This window comes from Colletes gigas, unplaced genomic scaffold (genome assembly GCF_013123115.1).
Source record: "Colletes gigas isolate AHSC1104 unplaced genomic scaffold, ASM1312311v1 Colletes_gigas_Sc00003, whole genome shotgun sequence".
In the NCBI taxonomy this organism is placed as follows: Eukaryota; Metazoa; Arthropoda; class Insecta; order Hymenoptera; family Colletidae; genus Colletes; species Colletes gigas.
Genome location: NW_025106632.1, coordinates 6484448 through 6508506, shown reverse-complemented (window position 1 = coordinate 6508506; position 24059 = coordinate 6484448). Strand labels below are relative to the sequence as shown.

Below are 24059 nucleotides of genomic sequence, written 5' to 3'. Positions count from 1 at the left end.
TAAAAAATTTCATATCGTTCTGAAAAAATTATTTTTAGTTACATGGGTCAATTACAATCATTTTTGGTGAACAGACACACCCTCGAGATCCTACGCACTTTCGAGAAAAAAATTCGAGAAGGTGTGAAATTTTTCGACAAAATTAAAAAATTTCAAATCGTTCTGAAAAAATTATTTTTGGTTGCATGGGTCAATTACAATCATTTTTGGTGAATAGACACACCCTCGAAATCCTACGCATTTTCGAGAAAAAAATTCGAGTAGCTATAAAATTTTTCGACAAAATTAATAAATTCAAATTGTTCTGAAAAAATTATTTTTAGTTATATGGGTCAATTGCGATCATTTTTTGTGAATAGACACACTCCCGAAATCCTACCCATTTTCGAGAAAAAAATTCGAGTAGGTGGACAAATTTTATTAATAATTTTTAACAATATTTTTGTTTATAACATTTTAACGAAGCCCCAATCAACAAATTAGTGTTCTTGATTTTCGTTTTAGGGGTGGTCGAACACCCTGTATAGCTTCATTATTTGATCAAACTTTAAATTTTAAGTGTTTGAACAATTTGATTGTTTATAAAAAATGTGAGAATAACTATAATGTATTAACTTATAGACTTATGCGTTAATTACGAAAATTATATTACATATTAAGGTTCTTACCTTTGTCTCAAAATCATCTTATTCTAACCTCAAAGAAGTTTAAAATTCAACTTTTTCCGGTACTTAATACGATGGATAGTAAACATAGACGATAATAAGAATGTACATATTTTGGGAATTAAAAAGAGACTCGGTAAAAAAGTAATTGTTGTATCGTGTTAAAATTTTTTTAACCAAACTTCCCCATTCTGCTATTGGTCGAAGTAATAAAGGTTTTACTATAACCTATAATTCTGGACCCTATCGATTCGTCGCGAACGATGAATGATTTTAAGGTCGGGCGCAAAAGTTTTGTCCTTGGTTCAGAAATTGATTTCGAAGACCCTGGCGATCGAATCGCAGCAGCGATTGAAAGAAACGCTGATCGTAAAGGGATAACAAGCGACCGATAAAATGAATACTCGAAGACCGTGATCGCAAAACATTCTCGCATGCGGTTCCGTGATGTCTTTTATGCATGCTAATAACACGCGATAATAAATACAGTATTGTCTCTATAGAAGCGACGCTCTCGGGGCTCAACGCTCGGCTATATCGTGGACGAGAAACGATTCTTGATACTTTGTTGACGCCTACTGGAGGCGGCGAGTATAGAAAAGAACAGCGAGCATATGACAAAGAGGGACTGAGCGGCCGAGCATCGCCGAATTTGCTATTGCTTCCTTCGCTTCGGGTCGGCTGTAACGAAACACAGGCGATGTTTATGCGAGCCTATACGAAATCGGTGTTCTAATTCTGACTTCTACCTCTCTTGGTAGAGGTCGCAGAATGAAATACTGATTCTGTATAGGCTCGCGTAAACATCGCCTGTGTTTCGATACAGCCGACGTGGAGTCACTTGAGCGATGCATGCCTTTGATTTCTTATTGCGTTAGTAAATAGGACCTAAATTGTATATCGTATTTGGTGTCATTTTAATCAGAAAAGTGTCACGAATATGTTGATGAAGTTTGAAAAAAGGAAGAACAAAAATAAAGATGAATTTCGTTGTTGATTTAATATTGTATATGTACTAGTTAAATCGTGTCATAACTTCAGTACATATATGTATGTATCGATCGTTTACTGCAATAGTGATATAACCCGAAAAGATATACATAACTTGCGAATTTAAACTGTTTAACCAACTTATTTTACTCTGAGTTGTCTCACGATTTCGGCAAATAAATGATAGGTCAATTAAATTACAATTCCTTTTTTCAGATGAGGATACACTTTAAAGAAAGGTCAAATGTATATTATAATTTATGAAAAACAATAATAAAAATTATGTTGTACTTGATCTTAGTTAAATCAGAAAACTGTCACAGACATGTTAAAAGTTTCAAAACAAGAAAACGAAAAATAAAAAATTTGTATTATTGCACTAGTGTTGCCTTAGTAATTTGAGCCCGTATCGTATGACAATGTTCGACGACCGACTGTCAAACGCGCCGCTATCTTGGGGAACCGCCCATAGGAAGGCATACTCGCCGATACAGCGAGTGCTTAGTTCTAACGGTACGCAGTGGGGATAAGTAGAGGGGATATGATATTTGCCTATATCGTGGACGAGTTCCGAGCTTATATAGAGAAAATACTGTATACTTGCCCATAAAGTGAATGTATTCATACTTGAAGTGCATTATATATTTCGTCATTTCGAAACAATAAAATAAAAAATCAAATTTTTAGAAAAATAGTGGATGGTTTAAGAAGTGGCAAAAGTATTGAAAGTCATGTGTATCAGGTTCGCTAAATAATTTTTTAACAAAATCAACATTTTAAAAGTAATTTTTAAAGTAATTTTTTTGTAAAATCACAATTCTTCGATTCTCACAAGTAGATTTATCTTACATTTTATTATCCTTTAATATTATAATAACATTTGTTACTTAAAACCGTGAAACTGCCTACAAAGTAATGAAAAATATTTAAAGGAATAAAAAATGAAAAGTGTCTTATTAAATTGTATTGCTCGATTTTTTCGTTATATTAAACTTTATGGAAAATCTTCTAATAGAGTCCTGTAAAACAAATACGATAATCTATAAGGTCACTCGTTATTACTTTTCTTCGTACCTGTGTATAATAATTCTGAACAACATTTAACTATAATTAATTGCATTCGTTTCATAAGATTCTACTAGAAAGTATTGTGAAAATAAAAAAAATAATTTGTACCATAAAAAAAAAGCATAACAATTTCTACCTTGAACATTATTTTTGCTTTGTTAAAAATAAACGAATTATTCAATTAATAAAAAAGTCAAATTCCTAATACTGTGTTTGGCTAAAAAATTTTTAAATTCATTAAATTTTCAAACTTGAAGAAAGTGTAATATAAATACGGTATTAGACAATTACAGATTGAATGCAACAGTAGAAACGAATAGTTACACAGTCGGACCATTCACCCACTATAAACGAGAGAAGGAAACATCGTTACGTATGAAACTAGGTCACGACAGACTGAATAGACCGAGGCTCTGATCAAACTGTGTACACTTTTCTCGTTAAATAGTTGATTATGCTAATTTATAGATTGGAGAAAGAAAAATCAATGTTGCAATGAATTGACAGTGATTTACAACTTTCAGTCAGCATTCGTACTGCATGCAACTAACAGAAAAGGTACCAGTAATTGGTACGCAAAACGGGCTACAATACTACGCCATTTAATAAATAGCAAATAAAAAATATTTAATAAATAACATACATATAGAAAATTCTACTTCAGATCGTATACGCACTTTTCAAAATAAAATATTTAATCTTATGGTTTAAATTGTTAAAATAAAATATATTACGGCAAAACAAGTAGAAACAGTGGATAATGGACAGACGTGCCAGAACGACTCGAGCTCGACTTCAAACACAATTATATCGGAAACGAAGCCTCGAGCAAACGAAATTAATTTTTTTTTTTATTTAAAATTTTAAACTTGATAAAAAAAAATTTTATTCCGTAATATATTTTCGTTTTTATTTTTTTTTCGTACACATTATAAACAAAAATGGAACATGCCATGAGAAACATAAAAAATAAAATACTTGAAAATACTTGATCGACAACCAAGATGAGAGGCGTTGTTTGTTCATTTAGGAAGGAGGCCATCGGCAGAGTGGAAATTTAAAATCGTTTTTCGAGAAAAATCGCCGTTCCAGCATCGACTCGACCGAGTTGTACCATACGCGTTGTTATTAACGTCATTTTTTATCGCGAGCGTTGAGACTTACAATCACCGTGGAGGTCGTGCCGTTTGTAGCGAATGGATAATATAATGGTGCCTTTTATCGACGAACACGCAGAATAGTACGCAACCGTGATCGTGAAAACGTTTCAAAATTTCGAGAAGAGGATCTGTATCAAAAGACGCTATTGTATCACGATGACACTATCTCTTAGATATTCCTGGTTAACTGAACTTTGCTTTTAGAAAGATTATGCCTCGACAAAGAGTCTCTTAGTTCGATCCGAAAATGTAGTTCAACTAACCCCTATTAACGAAACAATTTTTTTTAATTCTGCACCACTTTCGCCTTAGAAAATTGTATCTGTAGCTTAATGTACATTTTCCAAGACACACTGTAGTTTTAAACTCGCGTTGAAAATCATAACCTTCAATATCTTGCAAACATAACCTCCCAACACTCGTTCTGCTTCATTTTTAATTTTATTTTTGGTAGATACAATTTAGGTTAGGTTGTGAAACAGCCTCCTATGTAGATTTTTGTTTATGTTTTTATTTGGTAAACAAAGTCGTTAAAAACAAATGTATTAAATAAATGAAATATGTCTCTAAAGATTACAGAATGATCGCGACTTGACGGTTCTACATTACCGATAGCCATTGGGCTATTAAGGCGACAAACAGAAAGTGTTTCTCAGAAGGTTTTAGAAAAATTGATGTTTTCTAACAGCAACGTTTTTAAGCTTCTTTGAAGTGATTTTGCGATAGTTATTTTAACAATACGTGGTTCTTAGAAAGATGAGTTGAAACGATAGGGTCCACTGTAACCGCGAAACTAAGCCTATTGTTGTGTCAACTGTGTGAACTTTAATTGCAAATTACTAGGAAAATCCGATACCACGGAAAATATTAAAATATACAATAGATACTGAGGATTGTTTCTGCTTAGAGAGTGTTCGCCTTGCAAAGATGACTTTTCATCGTAAAAATGTATTTGGAGGAGGGGAGGGGGGGAATCTTTAAAGAAACGTGTGTTTCATAACATAGAATTCAGATAATAGTCAATTTTATAATGAACAAAAATATAGTTACTTTGATTAAAAAATAAATAATGTACATTTTATTCCTTGTCGCTGTATTTATTACAAATTGCATTTGCAAAAATCTGTCATTTGATCAGTCGTGGTAGGTTTAGTGTTAATTAAAAATTTTTAGTTTTAAATTCAAAATCGGTGACTTTAAAACCCCTCAACTATCAAGTTTTGGCAAGGTTCGATAAAATTTGAATTTTGATTAGAAATTATCGCTTTCCAGACAGAATATTGATGATACGTGAGTCGAATAAAATGACAACAAATTTTTAGAATTCTGTAGATACGAAAATGTGTTAAAGCAGTAAAGAAAAGAAAAATTATGATAATTTCTGTAACAGAAATTCTTGGTTACCTTTGGAATTTCAATCGCGATTCCCAGATGGCGCTGGGTATGCTCCCAAATAAATACAGCGTTTTGCGTTATCTACATTGATGTACTGTCTTTCAGTAGCGTGGATCCACATTGTGTAATTATATCTCGTTATGCTTTTTGAATTCAAATAAACAATTTAGTTCGTGTTTAAATCGTCAATTTTCTTTTCCTTAATCCAACAGTTATATCAGTGTTAGGTTAACGATGACGTTGTATCGCATCTTTTGCTGTATTCTGACGATTACTTTTACTTTCAATAACTGAAATGAATCATGTCTGAATCCTTTTTACTTGTCTTTTAAACTTAGAAGGTATACTGAGGTATAATGAACAAATTTTTCATTCGCGTGTAAATTAACTTTTATCTATGGTTGTGCTCTTCTGAATTTCAGTCTAATGAATCTGTTAATAGATTTTAATTTACGAATAAAACGTGAACGGAAATTACTATTCAGATCGACCACAAATTTTTATTCGTTATTCATGAATAAAATTTTGTCCAACTTTGCAAATTCTCGTGTTCCTTTTTCTGTCGTCAAAAGTAATAGTTAAATATTATTAATATTTAATTAATAAATATTAATAATATTTATTAACTATTTATATTATTATTTATTACATAATAAATATTATTAGTTAATTATAATTCATGATAATTGATTAACTACAAAGAAATGATTGTGTAACAGAATTTTCTGTGTAAAAAGCGAAGTATACTCACACGAGCAACTAGAGCGGCCGCGGCCACTGAATAAATTTTAATAAATCGTCATATATGCTAACAAGTTATTAACGTGTAATCATCTTTAATAAGATTATATCTTAGATTAAAAGTTAGGAAAACTTATTTTTATTCATCAGCATACATCGAGACGTATTAAAACTTGTTTATTCCGATGTATTAACATTAAATTGAAATTGATTTAAATCTATTCAGTTCAAGATCATAAAATTCACTAAATATTTATTACAATTTAAAATATATAAACTATATAAAATTTTGCATTTATAACTTTTTAATAAATTATAACAAATGTTTCGAAAATGTTAGAAACTTGAATGAATCCTAATTTTAAAAAAAAGAAGGTAATTAATATGTTTTAATTAATAGTGAAAAATGCAAATAAAAAGTACTAATAAATACATTGAACACTAAATTAACACATTGACCAAAAATTCATAATCTTGATCTTGAATTTCTTATTATTTAATTTTCTTTATATTCTTATCAAAAGTAATTTCTTATTAATTAAGAATAATTAATAAGAATTAATAAGAGAATAAATTAAGAGTAATTTATATTCTTATTAAGAGCGTATAGTCCTTCTCAAGAGGATTAAAAAATGCTTAATCAATGTAGCTCCTAAAATTAATAATTTCGGTGTAAAGTATAATTTTATATTTTTCACTTTTTAAAATTCTATCTTTTAAAAATTGTTCGAAATGTATAACGTAACGCGATAAGGATGGTTTGAAGAGGACAGTTTCACCGAATAGTAGAAATCAAAAGTTTACTACTGTCACATTTAACTAAAATATTGAAGTAATTATCAATAATAAACTAAATATTAAAGTATTAAAAAACGTATTAAACCGTCTACTTTCGCACCCCTAAGTTCAATTTCTGCAAAAAAGTTTCTACAATAATAGGCAAGATAGTGTGCACTTATAAAGACAGATACCCCGAGGCTCGAATTTTAGTGGCGGTGATCAGGGAGACGGGGAGACCTCGAGACGGCCCTGGAAGGGCGCTTGGCGAAGCACCGCGCGTCGTTTTGAGAAGAGAGGCGCCTTCCCGCGACTATAAATACGAACGCGCGGGCGAAAATCATCTCAGTACCGAGTGCGAAAAAACACGCGACGGACCTGAATGCGATCGAGCTGCAAGTTATTCAAAACCACGTGTACAAATTACCGCGGCACTTCAATCACTTTAACTAACAAAACAAAAAACTCTATTTCACCGATCCAAAAAGCCTATCTACACGCGTATCTAAAACCTCTGATCTCCTGTGTTAAAAAAATGAACGTGAACGTGAACGTGAATAAATAAAAATCGTACCTTAATAAAATCCTGTCGCCAAGAGACTCGATCGAGCGCGATTACTGTATAAAGGATTTACGATTACCGTGATATGAAGTAATCGTGACGATCTTAAACCCACGTGCCCTTGTTCGAACGCCTCGACACTTCGAAATGGGGGACTGTTCGCGCGCGAGGGTTGCTGGAATTTAAAAGACCATATTGACGAGTCTTTGAAGAAACACAGCTGCAGTCGAAAGGTAGGAATTCCTACTAATTTCAAACCTTCGTCCTTTTCGATTAAAAAATTCGTTTGTTTGCATAAAAAAAAATTGTCAGTATATTCTTTGGAATTATGGCTATTTCTTGCTTATTTTTATTTTAGCAAAATTAAAAATCGTTGTACTCAATGAAAATTAATCGTTTTAATGAGGGGATAATTAGAGAATTATATGAAAATATTTCAATTTATATTACGTATTAATATTGAAATAATTTATATAAAAATTATGTCTAGAGGGTGTTCGGCCACCCCTAGGAAAAATTGTAATGGGAGATTCTAGAGGGCAAAATAAGACGAAAATAAAGAATATCAATTTGTTGATGGAGGCTTTGTTAAAAAGTTATTAACGTTTCAAGTTTCGATCGTACTGAATTTTTTTCTCGAAAATGCGCAGGATTTCGGGAGTATGTCTATCCACCAAAAATGATTGTAATTGACCCCCGCAACCGAAAATAATTTTTTTAGAACGATTTGAAATTTTTTAATTTTGTCGAAAAATGTCACACTTTCTCGAATTTTTTTCTCGAAAGTGGGTAGGATTTCGTGGGTATATCTATTCATAAAAAACGATTGTAATTGGCACCTTCAACCGAAAATAATTTTTTCAAAACGATTTCGAATTTTTTAATTTAATTGTTAATAACTTTTTAACGAAGCCTCAGTTAAGAAATTGATATTCTTGATTTTCGTCTTATTTTGGCCTCTAGAATCTCCCATTAAAATTTTTCCCAGGGTTGTCCGAACACCCTGTATATGTATGTGCATACAACACAAAACTTTATTACATACTAATAAAAATTAATTGAATTTGTAAAATAATGTCATTTGAATGAAAGTCAATTACAAAACTTTCAACACAACTAACGCAATTTTACCAAACAAATATTATCCGAGGCGATACATATTTGTCCATCGAATTAAAACAAAATAATTTCATTTTTCCTATTAATAAATATGTATTTTATGGGTTGTATGTTACTTAAAAGTATATGGTTTCTGGTCCTTCAGAAAAATCGTTTGTCTACCTCTGTCCTAGACCCACAGTTTTCGAGGTTTACATAACCTGTACTTATGGGGTTAGGACACTTTGATGCGTTTCAAATTTATTCATATTTTAAAGCAAGGGTAGTTGAAAGTAAACATTTTATGTAAGTTTGTGTGGCTTAGTTTACAATAGTATCAACTATAATTATTAACCTAGTGGGCAAACAGAATCCTAAATGTCCTAACCCCTTAGGGTCCTAACCCTTTAACGTTATGGGTAACTGGTTCATCGAGTATTTTCATTTCATTTTGTCTTTGTGTACAGAAAAATATCATTTACTTAGCACACTGTACGTAACTGACCTGTTCATTTTCTGCAGCTCATGAAAATTTCTACAGTCCCCGAAACGTGTTAACCTACACCAAATGCAGCATTAGAAACATAAATAAAACACCCTGTTTACTTTAAAACGAAGATGCGTGTGTACATTCGGTGAAAGGGTTATAAATTTTGGCCTGTACGTCTCGAGCTGATTTCATCAATGGTAAAAATAGCCGTGGTTTTGTAAACACGCAGCATCGAAAACAAAAACATCGCGGAGCTGCGTCTCTCGAACTAGAATAGACTGCATAACTCCGAACCGACACGCGTTTACAATCCGCGGCGAATCATGACGTTTCTGTTGACATTTAACTGTTGTCGTTCGATCGATCGCAACACTATTGCTCAGATAACGCGGGCACGTTACCTGTCGCTCGAAATTGCGGTTTCGAAGCTGCAGGAAGTGCCACTTATTACGGTCGCGGTTGCGCTAACCTCGAACCATTAGAGAAACAGGTGGTCTCGTCTGTTCTCGAAATTAAACTCGTTTTGAAATGTTTTGTACGCAAACAACGATTACCTTAGTTAATTGCTCGGTTATTTCGCCACTGTCTTTCTTATATTAACACGCTAAATACTCGACGTCGCGTCGGTTCCTGGGAGACTGACAACGAGAACTGGCGGGAAATATAAACAGCTGCACGCAAGCGACGCGTGATCAGACCAGGGCCGAACGTAATGTCTCAACGAAAGTATTCATCCCCAATATAAATATGATATTACTAATTAAATATTATTATCATTACATAATAATGAAAATAGAGAGGTAGATGAGTATACAAATCAATATTCTAATGATTCGTGAAATAAATTTTTTACATCCCCAAATCTGAAAGTTGTATTATTTGCTGCAATACCTTATTCCATACCGTATTATTCAACCTGCGATAAAATCATCTCGATTGGGTTTAATGCGTCATACAAGGGCCCTTCTCAGGGGCCACTGCAATGCGTCTCTGAGCAGCGACTTTCAACAGCCACTCATCTGCGTGCGCAGCGTGGACCACGTGAACTTTCTGTTTATATTCTCTGCCAGTTATCGTTGAACTATTTTTATAGTAATAAAACTAGAGACTTAAATGAGTACGAGATTACATACTTCACTTAGATATCATTGTACATTAGTAAAACGTTGTTAATTTTAATTCTTATGTGTCCAATAATGGGAACATGTGTACACAGAGAGGTCGTAAACTAACCTCTTAACCTCTTCCCGTGCCATTTAGCTCGACGTAATCCGGGCCCAAACTATAGGCGTTAATGTGCAGTAAACAGACCAGACTGATACTAAACTGTTTTGTAACAGAGATTATACGAATCGTGACCGACTCTTGTGGCGTACTGATGGGAACTAAAACTCGATCGTGATTTGCTGTCCGCGAGCCTGGCTCGTGACATTCGTGTTTGGGCCAAAATCTTCGTCACGAGTCAGACTCGTGAAAATACGGGAAGGGGTTAAGAATCTTCACCGATTGATGCTACAATAAATAAGAAGACTAAGAATAAGTAATATTAAATGACATAATTGGAAAAAGGCTATGAATAAAGTAATAAAAATCGAAGAAAAATATACATAAATGAAGAACGTCGAGCATAGAGCAATTTGAAAAACAAGAAAGAAAAGTTGTAATACGAGTTAAATTTTTGCTTCGATGTATAGTCTCCAGACTTCGTCGAAAGAATAATAATATATTTTCAGATACATTTAATCTTTTTGCCAACTTCTGACCCAATGTGGAACGGTTCAACTGGCGTCGCTGTGATCGAACGCCATCGAAGTCTCCGATAGTAGCGTCCATTACGAACATATTTGCGATAGCGTTGAAACATTAGGCGCTCAAAGGGAACAAAAGATTCTTTGTTTCGAAAATGAAGTTTGTTCGAGGTATTTCATGGTTATGAATACCAGTCATCTATTTCGACCGTTTAGGTTGCACGTGATAGAATAAATATAATAAAACAAAAACAACAACAAGATGATTGTTAACTTTTTTTAACCAATTTTTCAATATTTATTACCATATTTTAGAACGCTGTCCGACTTCTTCGACGTTCCTTTCGGAAGACATTTTCACCATGAGAAATGAGAGACGCGGGTCTGATAGACTGTTAAGATAGGAAAGTGTATTTCATTAAACGAAAATCGTTGCGACGGCGATGAATCGACCCGTGAATTAATCATAGATCGCGATAATGTCAAAATCTAATGGCCGTGTAAATTCGTTAATGGGGGAATTACACCTCACGCGCGAAACCGACGAAGTGCGTCGATCTGTGACGCGTGTGAGTCACGGGACAAGTCTCGATTCCTTGTACTTATCTAACTCGTAAGGGACGAACGGATGATTATTTAAACGGGGTCATTATTCAATTTCAGCCACGCACCAGCTGTCGAAAAATACTTATTATAGTTGTAATAAGTGCACAATACGGAATGTAGAAATTATTAACAAGTGGAACCACATGATGCCCTTTAACACGTTGATTGCCATGGTGGTTATTGATGACCGCCGTTTCAAACTTAAAACGTTTCCGTTAACTCTGCAAATAAGTCTCGACACTATTGTATAGACAGTTGTTTGTTAATAAATAGGAAAAAGTAGGGGAAAATCTCTGCTTTTCCATAATGCAATGTTGCAATATTTGTCTAATGCTTGGAAGTAGTTCTAAGCTTCCCCAAAGCATTTCAAGATAAAGAATAGAACAGTTTTTGTTTGAAGGAGTTTTAAAAATTTCGTTATCAAACCCTTTAATATTATGTTGGTGATTTGATCCTTGTTTACAACTTGTACGTGGAGAATCACTTTCAATAAGTATAGCATTGCATTCTGTACCTCTTTCCTAGCATGTTTATTAAATTATCTCACGTTGAGGCGAAACTGAATACTTTATTGACTTGTTGACTTCATTTTTCATAGTTACAACTATTGTTTTTTCCTTTTGTAGTGTTAACGTAAAAATACATAAAAGATAAAGGTATGAAACAAAATTTTGCAATATTTACATAACAAATGACTTGTTAATCTTTTTAAAAAAAATGCAGTTTGAAGAATGGACAAAAGTGTAAGTTCAGTCATCCAAAAAATATTTTATAAATTAATTACAATGAGAATTGGTAAATTAATTGGTTGGACAGAGTAAAAGAAATAAGCTTTCAAGTTTTCAGAAATAGCTCGCTTAACACTATCCCTTTAAATACTGTTTCCTTATAACACGCTATTTTCACGTAGGATCTAAGTACGTCTAACGTAATTCTAACCGACTGTTACGCAAAAAACGATTCTTTTATGTACTCTACAAATTGAACGATTAGCGACAACAGTTTTTTCTTAAAAATTTCTCGAGCTAATCTCTGCTGTAATTCACAACTGCGGAAAAGTATTGCGAGTAAATGGATTCCAAAAATACCTGAAATACAAGCATTGGTAACGATTTAAAGAAAATACGTATACGGTAAAAAATTTCAAACTTACTTTTTTTAAATATACGTATTTTGTTAAATTATTATGTCATGAAGATGTTTATTATTTTTTCAAGCACTTTTTAACAATTAGAAATATCAAAAATTACGATTCGTCCAGGTTGGAATAAAAATCACCGCATTCCAACACTAGTTGCAAGCTCAGCAGTTGGTATCCCTGGTGGGGATCAGGCATGTATAAAATACGGGGGACCACCGTGTGTGCGCCCCCTTCTGGAGTGTTCTGCAGCGAACCGTTATGTGAAGTTACGTTTAACTGGAGTTGCACGTGTTTAAATGTAAATTTAGAAATATAAGTTTTGTGTTAAAATTAATTAAGTGTATTATTCATTTGTGTACTATCATTTCAAGTATAAAAAACACGAGTTTTGCGTCTTGACGAGTCTAATGAGATGCAACCCCCATTTTGCTTTTTTTTTGTTATTTCAATAGCTCTTATCAAACCTAATAATATTTACTTTAACAATTTTTATTTTATAAATTTATTTTTAAATAAAATCTAAATAGCTTGGAATACTTGTCCCTAAAATTAATTTGTCTAAATTGTGGTATTGATTTTAATTTTTCGCCTTAACTCTGTAACTATGCATTATTAAAAAGGAAATAAATCATTTGGATGTTATTCAATTTGATAAGAGTTAAATAAAATTAAAACAAAAACGAAGTTAATATCTTCATTGGTCTCTGAGAAAAATGTTTGTAATGCTTTATTTAGACTGTAGGATATACATATGTATTTGAATTATGTACGTCGCACCTAGATACATCGTATTTTCGTCCGAGTGTTTCATCAAACTACATCTAAATACAATCTATTTTCAAGTGCCACTCGATCAAAACACGTTTACTCTATTTTTACAGATAACGGATTGAGTCCATCGGGCAAAATGATCACCCAAACGAAACTCTGGTGGAAACTTCTTTATTCCGGGCAGCATAAAGCCGTAAGACAATTTCATTATTTCTCCAAATTTTTTAAGAATTCTCCATTCCCGTTTCTCGTGTAAATAATTTTCCAAGTTTATTAAATCCCCAAAGAAAATCTTTTCGCAATTTCTTAAATTTTAAACAACATCTACACGAATTAATGCAAACATGATAAACTCGTTGATCTTAAAATCAAACATTTACTGAAAGATTCAAACTACAAAGTCTCGAAGGATTCTGATGTTCTTTGTAAGCTTATTTTCGTTTTGTGGAACGATCTGTGTAAGTTTTTATCCCGTTTGGTGCTTTATATCTTGTTAGATTTAAATAATGGATACAATAATGGTTAAAGAATGTTCATTTAAAGGATAACCTAAGATTACTACTGATACATGCTAGCACGCAACTGAACACATTATTGGAGAGAGAGTATAGCCAAAGGAAAGAAAGTGTACATAAAAAGGCACCAGATGGCGTGAAAATTACTAGATGCTATTTCGCGTATCTGAGCAAGTCAGATTTTTCAACTCTGGTTGAAGAATGGCCAATTAATATTTAGGAATATTACTCAAAAAAACATTGCATAGAAAGGGTTAGGTTTGGGTTAGGTTCAACACTGATTGAAGAATGGTCAACTAATATTTAGGAATATTATTCGAAGAAACATTGCATAGAAAGGGTTAGGTTTGGGTTAGGTTCAACACTGGTTGAAGAATGGTCAACTAATATTTAGGAATATTATTCGAAGAAACATTGCATAGAAAGGGTTAGGTTTGGGTTAGGTTCAACACTGATTGAAGAATGGTCAACTAATATTTAGGAATATTATTCGAAGAAACATTGCATAGAAAGGGTTAGGTTTGGATTAGGTTCAACACTGGTTGAAATACATGTCTGCTTAAAAAAGAAGTCATGCATCCGTGCAGAAAGCTGACGTCTAACGTCGAACAGGCAGACAATGTACCCGCAAAAACACGGAGAAGCGTTACTGGCATCCATTGCACAAGTGTACGCGTAACAGCAACGCAATTAAACGATTGCAATCTGTCCGTTAATTATTGTGATTTGACACGTATCTGTCGAGAACATCTTTCTCGGCTTTTTCAACGATCACGTATGCTTTTATTAGTAATTCCAAACATTATATTTCGAAACCGAATGTTTTCGATAAATATGACGGGAACGCCTCATATCAATCATCTGGATCGAGACCAGATAATCGAAACCTGGCGAGAAAATGTTGAAAATGTAGACACTAATATCCTATTTAACTAAAAGTACAATTTTATATAGAGTTTATATAAATACATTAATTACTTAATGGTAACAACAAACAAATTTACATATACCTCTTTTTTTCTTTTTTAAATTTCCAATTATTGTTATAAATAGCAGTGGTTGCAACGGTTCCGAAAATAATTACTTTAAACTCTTATATGTATGTATATCGATTCTGAATCAAAGCAATTATGAGAACCGAAAAAATGATATTATCCGTGGGAAAAATTTTAATGGGGGATTCTAGAGGCCAAATCAAGACGAAAATCAAGAATACCAATTTGTTGATGGAGGCTTTGTTAAAAAGTTATTAACATTTAAAGTTCCGCCAATACTGAATTTTTTTCTCGAAAATGCATAAGATTTCGGGGTTATGTCTATCCACCAAAAATGATTGTAATTGACCCTCGCAACCGAAAATAATTTTTCCAAATCGATTTGAAATTTTTTTTTACCGTCGAAAAATTTCACACCTCGAATTTTTTTCTCGAAAATGAGCAAGATTTCGAGGGTATGTCTATTCACCAAAAATGATTGTAATTGACCCCCGTAACCGAAAATAATTTTTCCAGAACGATTTGAAATTTTTGAATTTAATTGTTAATAACTTTTTAAGGAAGCCTCCATCAACAAATTGGTATTCTTGATTTTCGTCTTATTTTGACCTCTAGAATCCCGCATTAAAATTTTTCCCTGGTGTAGCCGAGCACCTTGTATACATGCTTGTAGAGTGGGAGAATTTTTTTTTGTATAATTTTATTTTTTATGTTTTTAAGCATTGTTCGAGTAAGATTAAATATGTAACATTATGGAAATGTCAAAACCAGCAATTTCACGTCAAATTCGTAGTGTAATTCTTTTTTTAAAACGCTGTACTACTACACAACAAGATCTTCTAATTGCTCGAAAAATTGTATTACGAATACAAATAGGATTAAATGTATCGACAGAAACAGTAAAAATAAAATTGCACGAGCTGGTACTATAGTCTTATAAGGCTAGCTATTTTTAGGTTAAGCTAGCTCGTACATAGGTATTTTTATCCCGGAAACTATTTATCGTATCGCGATACTTTTTTCAGTTTAATTTGTGAAGCATTGACTTTTCTAAATAAATTCTGTCCCGAATGTAAACTAGCCTGCGTTTACGAGTGTTTCACGAGTGTTCAAACACCATTGCTTCACAATGTATTTTAAACCGAGGCACTCGTGTAATTGACGTTAAAAATTCGTGGAAACAGGAGTTCGTGCATGGAATTAAAAATATTATATTATCGTGAAGAACTAATGGATATCGTAGATATATTGAAAAAAAAAAATATAATAAGCGTCCAATAACTAACAATAAGATAGCTTCCTTATTTGTGGAAATAGAAAAGATTTCAACCTTCGCAACTTCCGATATTTATCAAACTGGGAAGTCGTTTGAAATCTGATGTAATGTTCATTTCTATGAAACATGTGACTTCTGTAAATAATATTACGACACCGCACATTTTTTAAACGAATATTACGGACGGAAGCGTGTTGACCATATCAGAGGCTGTAATTACACTACAAAAAAAGAATTCTAACTACACCCATCACCAGTTTATGTCATAATTATTATACGTGTAGATGTAAATACAGAACATCATAATCGTTAAGGTATACTTGAAAAAAACTGTTAAATAGTTGATTATATAAATTTTCAAAAATGACTAATAATTTCGTATCGTTCGAAGAGTTTAAGGCATGTTCGAATGTAAAATTGAACGAAACTTGATTAAAAGTGGAATCAAATGGTTATCGTACGCTTCTTATTGCATAGATTATTAAAATACATAAGAATGTACCTCGTCGAGAAGCAGACCGCAAATCCTCTGTTTTTCATTATAAATTGTAACACATTCGTAATACAATCTAATACCTCGTCAGTGGTTTCACTTTTCCTATTTACACGGCGAATAACGATTCTTGCGGACAAACACTATTTTCCTCGTGGAACCGAACAAAACAATTCTTGCATTGGGTAGGCACAACATTGCTGAGGAATCGTTAAAAAAAGAAATGAAAAAGTGCTCGAAAGTAAAATAAAATATTTGCGAACGTTGAAATTATTCTAGGAATCGCGTCTGAATTATTGCGTCGACCGTTTTGTCATCTCGCGTTCGATTCGCGGTTTCTCGTTGAGGTTAGGTTTCGCCGTTTCCCAGGCGTGCGTTACATGGTCAGAAATCGCTGACAAGTTCCGTGAACGTGTGCTGAAATAATTATGGCCACATCGTCGCCGAATTACATAGATTTCGCTCGCGTAATCGACGCACGGATCGTTCGGAATACATCTTTTCTTCTTAATACGGAAGGATCGTTGTCGCACGTAACACGCCTATGTTGTTTGGTTAAAAAGCAACTGCGCGTGGAATAAGAACGTATCGCGACGACTGACGCAAAACTTGCCCGCCGTTTATTTTAGAATTGATGCGAGAAGGTCGTGGAACTGATTGACCGTCTTTCGATCATTCTCATCCGACGCTAATGGTCAGCTTCATGTCAAACCATAATTATTCGAACAATAGTTTGAAATCTGCTTCCAATTAGGAAGTCAATCTTGCATCTCGTAGCGTGAGTCTACTTTCTAGGTCTTCCGCGATAGGGAGACGCAATGTCAGAAACATTACTTGAAATCGATAAATCTACGTTTCAATGCTATTACTCTGATTTTTTAAGAAAGCCTGTATTTCAATATTTGAAAGAAATATAAATTGAAGGAGCTTGAAAAACTTTTTAAAACTGTTGAATGCATGGACAGTAGTTTCTAAACTATCGTCTGAGCAATAATCCAACCTTAGCTTTCGAAATGTTTGATATCTGATGCCAGATTAAACGTTCAATTGACTAATTGATAAATAAATCATTTATAAAGTGATATTTCTGGTATCGATTTTCGAAACACAGTATTGAGAAAATTAATTTTAATCAGACTATAACCTCGTTCTTTATACGCATTTTTAAAATAAAAAACAAAGTTACCTAACCCCTAAATTACAGTTTTATCGTCGTGGAAATAAATCGTGGCTAAAATGCAAGTTCGAAAGAGTTACGAAAGTAAAGGAAACTGTAATTCGATAAAGTATTTTTCTCATTGAAATTTTGTGGACACTGAACGTTTTTTGGACTAATTTCAAGCGTGCATTGGATATACGAGTGTTGACAACGCGAGGGCGGCCATCTTAATTGCACGTCGTCCGCGCAATTCTGCACGGTTCTTCCCAGAAAATCTTGGAAACGGAATGGAAACGCGATTATCTCCTTATTGTCGCGCGGAGATCCGCTAGGAAAGAACTAGTTCCTGCGGAGGTCAATCGCGAAGGTTCACGTTTGCTCGGAGCTAAGTTTCGATCTAAAAACTCGCGGTCGAGAGAGAAAGCCTCGAGTCGCGCGTTTACTATCAAACAATGTAGCTAATTATTTAAATTGTTTGTAACAAATATTTATCAGCGAAAAAATATCTATTTAAATATGTCAGAAATATAACAGAATTACTTATTTCTTATTCATAACAAATTACTCTTACTATTTATTTAAATGAATAGCACCTTTTATACAAATAATTTTCCAACCTTCACTTGAAGAATATTATGAATAATTGTCTGTTTCGACTAATGTAATTTTGTAAGGGTCTTTATCAGACTACATAATCTATATCAATCACATTCTAGTTTCGAGATGGACAAATTTTATATTTCAAATAACGAACAAATTTTCGAAAGTTCGATTGATCGTTAATTCCGTTAGCAACAATTAAAAACACAGGATGTTCAGCTACTCCTGGGAAAAATTTTGATGGACGATTCTAGAGGCCAAAATAAGACGAAAATCAAGAATACTAATTTGTCGATTGACGCTCCGTTAAAAAGTTATTAACGTTTAAAGTTCCACTATGGCGCACAGCTGTTCGCCGATTGTCGTTCTACAGGCGGAACTTCAAACATTAATAACTCTTTAACGAGGCCTCGATCAACAAATTGGTATTCTTGATTTTCGTCTTATTTTGGCCTCTAGAATCACTCATTAAAATTTTTTCCCAAAGTTGTACAAATAGGCTCGCACGATTTTTCTAATTAATTTCCACACGAAAGGCTCGTTTATTATTCCTAACAATAGAGACCATTATAAGAAACGTTTGTTTTTCCAGATATTTGCAGGACTGGCCGCGCATTCTGGCCAGATCTCCGTGGGGCTTGGTCAAGGGTTCAGCGCCATTTTGATCCCGCAACTGCTACAAACCGAATTCGCGGATCAATCTCAAATCTCGTGGATAGCATCTTTGGGCGTGGTATCGAACCCTTTGGGATCTTTGATCGCCGGATTGTGCGCCGAATGGTTTGGAAGGAGATCTGCCATCGCGCTGGCTAGTTTGCCGCACGCCGCTGGTTGGCTCTTAATAGCTTTATCGAAGAATGTGCCCATGTTATACGCAGGCAGATTCGTCAGTGGAATCGGAATGGGCATGGCGAATGGCCTCTATCTTTATGTCAGCGAGGTACGTAATCGTATTCCACTCGACTTATCTTGGAATTTCATGCTTCGTTCTTCCGAACAAAGGACTACCAATTAATTGTTTTACTACTTATTCGTATCGAGTGGCAGTGAAAGACACAATTAAACCTAGAATTATGTGGGGTCGCTACCCGTACTCGCCGCTAGAGGGACCGTTCCTCTCGCAAGTTAGGGTACCTTACCGACGAAACCGTATCCCTTTTCCATCTAATCCACAGGACCCCCAAAATTATTTAGCCACTTTTCTTCAATTGAATTTTTGAAATCATTAATAGTTCACTTTTTGTTATCTTTAATTTAAGAATTGTCAACGTATACTCGGTGAACTTGATAAGTCAGGACATTTCGACTTTTTTTGTTATAATTTTGGCTTTACGAATGGGGCAAGTTGCGTTGTTGAAAACTAAAATTATGTCCCACTAGTCGTTTATCTTACCGGGTGAACTTATGAACAAATATCTTCTGTACGTCTTCGTTTGTATTTAGTAGTAATTTTGTTCGCGAAACATCGTTTCAATTAAACATCGTTCGGATTAACCTAGTCAGCTTTAAATTGTGCAAGAAAACTCGTTGTACTTGTAATTGTGAAATGTGACTAATTCGATTTCAGACTGCAGCACCAAATCAGAGGGCCTTCCTTGGAAGCTGCGGACCCGTTTTAGTTTCCCTCGGTGTTCTGATAATCTACACGCTGGGTGCGTTTACAACGTGGCAAAGAGCCGCGGCGATTAGCATCGGACCAGCTATTCTTTCCTTGGCGCTGGCACGGTAATTACTACGTTACATACGAGTCTTTTTCCTATTCTTATTCGTAGCATTTTCTCAGAGTTCGCACCCACGCGTTTAAATAGTGGCAACCCCTATTATGAGGCTTCGTAAAAAGTTATTAACGTTTAAAATTCCGTCTGAACATCCAATGTAGTTTTTCATTGTTCGAATTTTGAATCATTAAAATCCTTTTGGCCACACGGTATATTTTCAGTAAGGAATTTTTTTCTCGAAAGTGGGTAGGATTTCGAGGGTATGTCTATTCACAAGAAATGATTGTAATTCACCCCTGCAACCGAAAATAATTTTTCCGGAACGATTTGAAATTTTTTAATTTTTTCAAAAAATTTCACACCTTCTCGAATTTTTTTCTCGTAACTGCGTAGGATTTCGCGGGTATGTCTATTCACCAAAAGTGACTGTAATTTACCTCTGTAACTGAAAATAATTTTTCCGGAACGATTTGAAATTTTTTAATTTTTTCGAAAAATTTCACAACTTCTTGAATTTTTTTCTGGAAAATGCGCAAGATTTCGGGGGTATGTCTATTCACCAAAAATGATTGCAATTCACCCCCGCGAACGAAAACAATTTTTCCAGATCGATTTGATATTTTTTAATTTTTTCGAAAATTTCACACCTTCTTGAATTTTTTTCTAGTAAATGGGCAAGATTTCGGGGGTATGTCTATTTACCAAAAATAATTGTAATTCACCCCCGCAACCGAAAATAATTTTTCCAGAACGATTTGAAATTTTTTAATTTTTTCGAAAAATTTCACACCTTTTTGAATTTTTTCCTCGCGCAAAATTTCGGGGGTATGTCTATTCACCAAAAATGACTATAATTCACCCCCCGCAACCGAAACTATTTTTTCCAGAAGGATTTTAAATTTTTGAATCTAATTTTTTAATAACTTTTTAATGAAGCCGTAACTATTATTTTAATTGAAACGTTTCTGTTCAATTAGGATGATTCCCGAGACACCAGGGTGGCTAGTGGCCAGAGGACGAAGCGAGGAGGCGAAGGAGTCGTTGCTATGGTTGCGAGGGCCCGGTTTGAGCACCGACAACGAGTATCAAGGCTTGTGCGAGACGAACTTCAAGAGGGAAGAAAAGAAAGAGAGTCTACTGAAAGCTCTCCACATGCCCAGCGTTTGGAAACCCTTTCTAATTCTTGTCGCCTTCTTCGCGTTTCAACAAATGTCCGGAATGTACATAATCCTCTTCTACGCTGTGAGCGTTCTGGAAGACATCGACGTGGACATCGACTTGAACGAGTACTCGGCGAGCGTCGGTATCGGTGTGATCAGATTGTTCGCCTCGATCGTCGGCGCGGTTCTCGCGAACAGCTTCGGCAGAAAAGTCCTAGCCTTCGCCAGTGGCCTAGGAATGGCGATCTCTGCCGTGGGCGTCGCTCTGGCCTTCAGGTCAGCATTGTTTATTAATTGGACCTCGTTAATTCTACACGTCTCTAGCCAGCTTCGAAACGGTCGTCCATCAGAAACATTCCCATTTTCAGTTTACTCTATTTCTCCGCTTCTATAAACTGCAAACAAGTGCAAACTGAACACGACATGCGGTACAATTGTATTCATTCATTGGTTAGCAAAGCAGATGATTAAATCCAGAAACTCTTGCGTCAGAAGTTCCCTCCAGTGTTCTTAATTTTAATCACTGGTTATTTTTCATGACATTTAAGTGTACCAATCATCGTCCACTGTCCTGGTTCACATGCAATTGACGGATATCTTAAAATGTTTCCTCTCCTTGACACAAATTCACTGCTTTATTGACACGATTCTGTCCTCTTTCCAGGTTGAAGCTACCATCGACATTGTCTCTGATATGCATTGGGGGTCACGTGGGGTCGTCGATGATAGGATTCCTCACTTTACCCTGGGTGATGACCTCCGAGCTGTACCCACTGAGGTTCAGGGGACCTCTGGGTGGCATCACCACCTGTTTAGTACAGATATTTACGTTCGCCATCATTAAACTCTATCCGGATCTACGTTCGCTGGTCAGTATGGAGACCACAATGTGGATGTTCGGTGGATTCAGCCTCTTAGGAGCTTTGTTCGCCGTGACCATTCTGCCAGAGACCAGAGGTCGAAGCCTCGACCAGATAGAGAACGGATTCTCCAGTAAACCAGCATGGAACAAGGCTCGTCAGACTCTGCCAACTATCTCCACGCAGCCAAGGAACATCACCCTTCAGAGATTCTCCTCTATATCCGAGGAGAAGCATCCCAACATGGTGGCAAACGTCTATGCCTATGACAATTTCTGTTTGGATCTGTCCCACGACGACAAAGAGAAAGCTAACAAGAATTCCCCTAAAGACTCTGACGCGAGAAGCGACGTTATACGTAACATCTCTTTGGAACATGTTTATCTATGATGATCGATGCGTTCGTTCTTGCGAATTTAACCCCTTAGCTTACAATTACGTCTCAGAGACTTGATAAGTCTACCTGGACCAAACCTTGGTGGCCCTTTTGGAAATTAAATTGTAAGGCAAGGGGTTGAACCAAAGAGAACTCATCACTGTGACAGTGGCACTGTAAACTAGCTCATCGATGAATAATTGGAGCAATCAATCACTCTATCGAATCAATTCATTCATCTTTTCTATGTAAGATTGTAGGCTTTTTATGATCAGCGTTTCTGCAGATTTAGACAAGTTGATACATTAGAGGGCTATAGCTTTAAGTACGTTGACAAAATTGATTGCTTGTTTCATCCTTCGAAGGAAGAGAAACATCTGTTGTTTAGCTTAATTTACTCCGTGGAAACGTGACTGTTGAAAAGAATCGTCTTTTTAACCGGTTTCTTTTATTATTTATTGGGTCGAATAAGATGAACGGGTGTTTTATCCCCGTTAGACCATGTACAGTTGTTGATTAATTCGAGTATAGTTCCTGTAACATTCAGGAAGATAAATATTTTCGGTCGCTGTTCTAGAGATCTCGTCATTGTGATATTCAAATACCAACGGTGTAAACGTATTTATTGAATAATCATATACTTCGAGTTTGCCAAAACGACTCACCAGTATTACGATCATTCCTATTCCTTTTGAAATGTGTTCGTTGTAAGTCGTGTGACAAGTTGCCGCGGTTCGCGCGATCCTTTTAAGACTTTAACAAATAATAATGTCCCCGTTTTAACAGCGAATATGTTGATCATCGATCAAAGAAGAAATACGATTGCGAGCACGTCGCAGAACAAGAACGATGGGAATTCCTTTGAACGTTTTAATTAAGAAGCCAAAGACAATAATGGTCTCTATTGTTAGAAATAATAAACGAGCGTTTTGCATGGAAATTAATTAGAAAAATCGTGCGAGCCTGTTTATACAACTATTCATGTCCTGTATGCATAGACATATTTATATTTATAAGGATGTTTATATAAGGGAATATTTCTTGTTGCCGTTGCATTGTATAACTCGTGATATTTGTACATATGAGTCTGCGTGAACATGTAAATAATGTTGTTTGATATCGTGCAAAACTAAATATACTATTTTTTCAACAAAAAAAACAAATGCATATGTTTAGTTACGTCTCTTATTCGTTGGGATAATTATTATACATATATACTGGCACACGATAAATTTACTGTCTAAACAAGATATTTTAGCAAAAATACGTGCAGAAAAGACAGCAGAAATTCATCAAATGTGTAATTTAATTCTTTTAGACAGTCATAATGAATTTAGGAACAGTGTGTTAGCACAGACAAGGTATACAAGTAGACCTTACAAATTATGAACTTTCATACCGACCAAATTAACTGTCATACCGACCTAAAAATTGAGTTAGGTTATAATTGGTGAATGCATACCATTTGATACATGAAATTGTACATACGTAACTTGCAAATGATTCACTCTGATAGTAGCCACTAAGCCAAAGAATGAGTTCATGTTACTGACAAGGAAACATACTGGAGTGTCAGAATTCAAGGCTTGAACACTCTTAAATGTTACAAAACTTTAGGCAGGTATACCTCGTCTGAGACAATATTTTAGAATCTTTGATGAATCAATGAGAATCAAAACTAACCTAGCAAAGAAG

At 34.7% G+C, this 24059-nt stretch overlaps 1 protein-coding gene across 2 annotated transcripts; it reads left to right on the top strand.

Annotated features, from left to right (window-relative positions):
* Positions 1 to 7160: 7160 nt before the first annotated feature.
* LOC122404641 (facilitated trehalose transporter Tret1-like) lies at positions 7161 to 22515 on the top strand. 2 transcript variants are annotated; one of them, XM_043408789.1, is made up of 7 exons: positions 7161 to 7591; positions 12562 to 12739; positions 13323 to 13405; positions 18843 to 19190; positions 19818 to 19975; positions 20946 to 21404; positions 21793 to 22515. In XM_043408789.1, exons 3-7 carry the CDS (start codon positions 13349 to 13351, stop codon positions 22376 to 22378), a joined length of 1608 nt encoding a protein of 535 aa, XP_043264724.1. In that variant the 5' UTR covers positions 7161 to 7591; positions 12562 to 12739; positions 13323 to 13348; the 3' UTR covers positions 22379 to 22515. The 2 variants fall into 2 exon arrangements, with proteins under 2 accessions (XP_043264724.1, XP_043264723.1); XM_043408788.1 differs by lacking the exon at positions 12562 to 12739.
* Positions 22516 to 24059: the final 1544 nt, after the last annotated feature.

Coding starts and splice junctions, on each gene's coding strand:
- LOC122404641 (XM_043408788.1), top strand. CDS start 13,349: ATGATCACCCAAACGAAACTCTGGTGGAAACTTCTTTATTCCGGGCAG. Junction 19,191..19,817: donor TCTATCTTTATGTCAGCGAG/GTACGTAATCGT, acceptor ATTCGATTTCAG/ACTGCAGCACCAAATCAGAG. Junction 19,976..20,945: donor CTTTCCTTGGCGCTGGCACG/GTAATTACTACG, acceptor CTGTTCAATTAG/GATGATTCCCGAGACACCAG.